The sequence below is a fragment of the Mercurialis annua genome, linkage group LG3 (genome assembly GCF_937616625.2).
Source record: "Mercurialis annua linkage group LG3, ddMerAnnu1.2, whole genome shotgun sequence".
In the NCBI taxonomy this organism is placed as follows: domain Eukaryota; kingdom Viridiplantae; phylum Streptophyta; class Magnoliopsida; order Malpighiales; family Euphorbiaceae; genus Mercurialis; species Mercurialis annua.
The window spans coordinates 3,704,689-3,708,073 of NC_065572.1; the positions used below are offsets into that span (position 1 = coordinate 3,704,689).

At 33.2% G+C, this 3,385-nt stretch overlaps 1 protein-coding gene across 1 annotated transcript; it reads left to right on the forward strand.

Annotated features, from left to right (window-relative positions):
* The first annotated feature begins 460 nt into the window (after positions 1-460).
* LOC126671246 (probable WRKY transcription factor 39) lies at positions 461-3,001 on the forward strand. The gene is made up of 3 exons (XM_050365003.2): positions 461-1,784; positions 1,887-2,012; positions 2,630-3,001. Exons 1-3 carry the CDS (start codon positions 1,024-1,026, stop codon positions 2,775-2,777), a joined length of 1,035 nt encoding a protein of 344 aa, XP_050220960.1. The 5' UTR covers positions 461-1,023; the 3' UTR covers positions 2,778-3,001.
* The last annotated feature ends 384 nt before the right edge of the window (positions 3,002-3,385 follow it).

The following is a 3,385-nucleotide window of genomic DNA, read 5'->3' on the forward strand; positions in this document are numbered from 1 at the left end:
AAATATATTTTTTTGGTATATTTTTTTTATTATTTCTATGATACCATAGAAATAATAAAAAAAATATACCAAAAAAATATATTTATGGTGTAATTATGATATATTTATAATATTTTTATGGTGTACTTACAATGAGTAAACGCTAAATAAATAAATTATATTTATAAATATTTTATGAAATTGGTAATGAGCAATTCATGACATAGGATAGTTGGAGGAAAATATATTTTTTATTATTTAAATTGTATTTAAAAAAATTGATGATAGATAATTTACATACTTTTATAGTTAAGAAATTTTATTTTGTATACACAAAAGAGAATTTAAATAAAATCGTACTGCATAGCTATGATTTTTTTGGTGCGGGACCCACATGAGGATCTTTTGAAACAGACGTCTGTTTCACTGTTCCTCTGGTTTTTCGTTTATACCTCTGCCACTCAGTCTCTCGGATTCTCTCTACTTTTTTTTTTTTTTTGCTTTCTTTACTTTAATTTGTTTGCATTTCTTTTCTTTTCTAGTTTGATGATTAGTTTATGTAGTTTTCGAGTTAAAGAGAGACTTTGTTTTCTTTTGGGTCACATTTTACCAAAATCCAAGAAATAGTTTAAAGCTTCACTCTTCATTTTCACACCATAGTGTGTTTATGTCACTACAGTTTTTATATGTATGAATTATGATCTCACTCATCAAATTAAACAACGTTTGTTTGATTATGTTTTTGTCATTGATGTCTGTTCTTTATTTTAGCCAAGTTTAGTTTTTTTTTAGTTTTACTATAAATAAGCTCTTGGAAACAAAAAAAGGCTAAATTTTTCAGTATCAAGCTTTAAACAACTTTCTAATAATGCATCAATTTTAAGTTTTGAGCCTCACCCATTTAAAATTATGCCATTTATGGAATTGGGTAGTTTCTGGTTTGCTTTTTAGTGATAGTTAAACTATTTTTCATGATGCATTTGTTATTGAGGCATTAAGGGTTTGGTTTGTAAACTTGTTTGAATTTTGGACCTTTTGGCTGCTATGGAAAAGATTGAGGAGGCAAATAAGGCCGCAATTGAGAGCTGCCATAGAGTTATTGGGCTTCTGTGTCAACCTAGGAATCAAACTCAGTCTAAGAATTTGATGATGGAAACTGGAGAGGCTGTGTGTAAGTTTAAAAGAGTTGTGTCTCTTTTAAGTAATAGTTTAGGTCATGGAAAAGTGAAAAAGATGAGCAAATTTAGATCATCTTTGCCTCAGAATTTGTTTTTAGATAGTCCTAATTGTAGAACAATTTTGGCACCTAAACCCCTGCAAATGATTCCTGCTAATTTTCTTGAAAATCCCAATTTTCAAATGGAGTCATCAAAGTCTAAATCTTTTGTTGAAAATCCAGTTCTTGAAATGAACTTAAATGTTAGGAATTCTCTTCAAATTCCCCAAATAAAACCATCTCAGCCGTTCAATTTTCTCCAACAACAGCAGCAAATACAGAGGATACAGTTTCAGCAGCAGCAGCAAATGAGGTATCAAGCTGATATGATCTATTCCAGGAGTAATAGTGGAGTTAACCTTAGATTTGATGGCTCCAATTGCACTCCAGCAATCTCAACTTCAGGATCGTATATGTCATCTTTAAGCATGGATGGTGGTACTGTGACTAATTTTGATGGAGATTCTTCATTCCATTTGATTGGTGTACCTCAGTCGTCCAATCAAACGAGACGGAGGTGTTCCGGTAGAGGAGAAGATGGTAATGTCAAATGTGGCAGTACCGGTAAATGTCATTGTTCGAAGAGAAGGTGAGACTCGAACACTCTTGAAACTCCGAAACTTTTTATGTATAACTGTTTTTTGTTTCAGTGCAGTATAGCTTATTATGTTTGAAATTACTATTGTTTCAGGAAATTGAGGGTAAAGAGATCGATTAAGGTTCCTGCTATTAGTAACAAGGTGGCAGATATTCCTTCTGATGAGTATTCATGGAGAAAATATGGGCAAAAGCCTATTAAGGGCTCTCCACATCCTAGGTATTCATCTAACTCGAGCTTTTACTATAACGTAAATGCTGCTATTTGCATTGCACACACTTCATTTAATTAGCGTTTGCATTTTGGAAATTTGGCGTTTTAGACATGAAACTTCATTTTTTAGTCTAGGAGACCTTAAAATAACACTGTCTCGCTGTGTCCTTGTCCAATTGTCATGTTTTTCATATCTGTATCAGGGCTACATATGTAAACATTGTAAGAGCTATCTACGTTTAAGTAATTGCTTAATTGCTTAAGTAGATTTGAGTTATTCGTGTTAGAGAGAGAGAGAGAATATAATTTTGATTCAATTCAAAAAAAAAATTGATGATATTAACATGGCACAAGTACATTTGCAAACAAAATCGAAGCTGATGCTTGCTGGAAGTCGTAATTGGTCGGACAACAATGTTTGTCCGATTGTATTAAGCTATGTAGCGTGAAACAGAAAAGCTGAATCAAGAAATGTTGAAACCCGAATGATAGGTTTTAGAAGAATAGATCAAAAAGTATAGAGTTGCGATGTTTCAGGAATATTTTTAGCAAAGACAAAACTATGAAATGTAGCGTTCCAAAAAAAATTGTGCAAGATAGGTAATGAGACCACTTTAATGCAGGGGATACTACAAATGTAGCAGCCTGAGAGGTTGTCCAGCAAGGAAGCATGTCGAGAGATGCCTAGAAGATCCTTCGATGCTAATTGTCACTTACGAAGGTGAGCATAATCATTCCAGATTGCTGTTGACACAATCCACCCATACATAAAATTTCGATCAATCTCAGTCGAGCAAAGCTGGAAGCCTGTGTCTATTGTGAATTACTACTGTACATATAAAATGTGGATGTGGTTCGAGCCCGAGACTTGATTTTTCGGAGAAGATTTACGGTTAAATGACAGGAGTTAGTCCGGTTAGAGCTCGTTCTATATGGAATAGGGAATTAAAATTGTAAACCTATTTCCTTATATATTGAAGATTTTGTTCTTTTCACTAGTGATGTGCTTTATATTGCCATTGTATGTGCAGTATGACAGTTCCTTGTTTGGTTTAGCCAAATTTGTTGTGTTGTGTTTCTTCAACTCTTGCACGTTCTGTTTATGGACCCAGCCACGTAACGGTCTAACCAAATTAGTCTGCGTGATGGGTTGATTGAAGTTGGGCTCTCTTTCAACCACTTCATATAAGACTCAGTCTAATTCTAATATTTCATTTTCTAAATATGGTATATATAATACCCAATAATAGGAGCTAGTTCCCTTTAGTTAATTTTAATAATTAGCTAAATACAAAATGTTCACAACATGTGGGGTAATTGATCCTGAAGATCACTGAACTTTCGAGTTTTTTCATTGCAGTCACTAAACTATTTTTTTT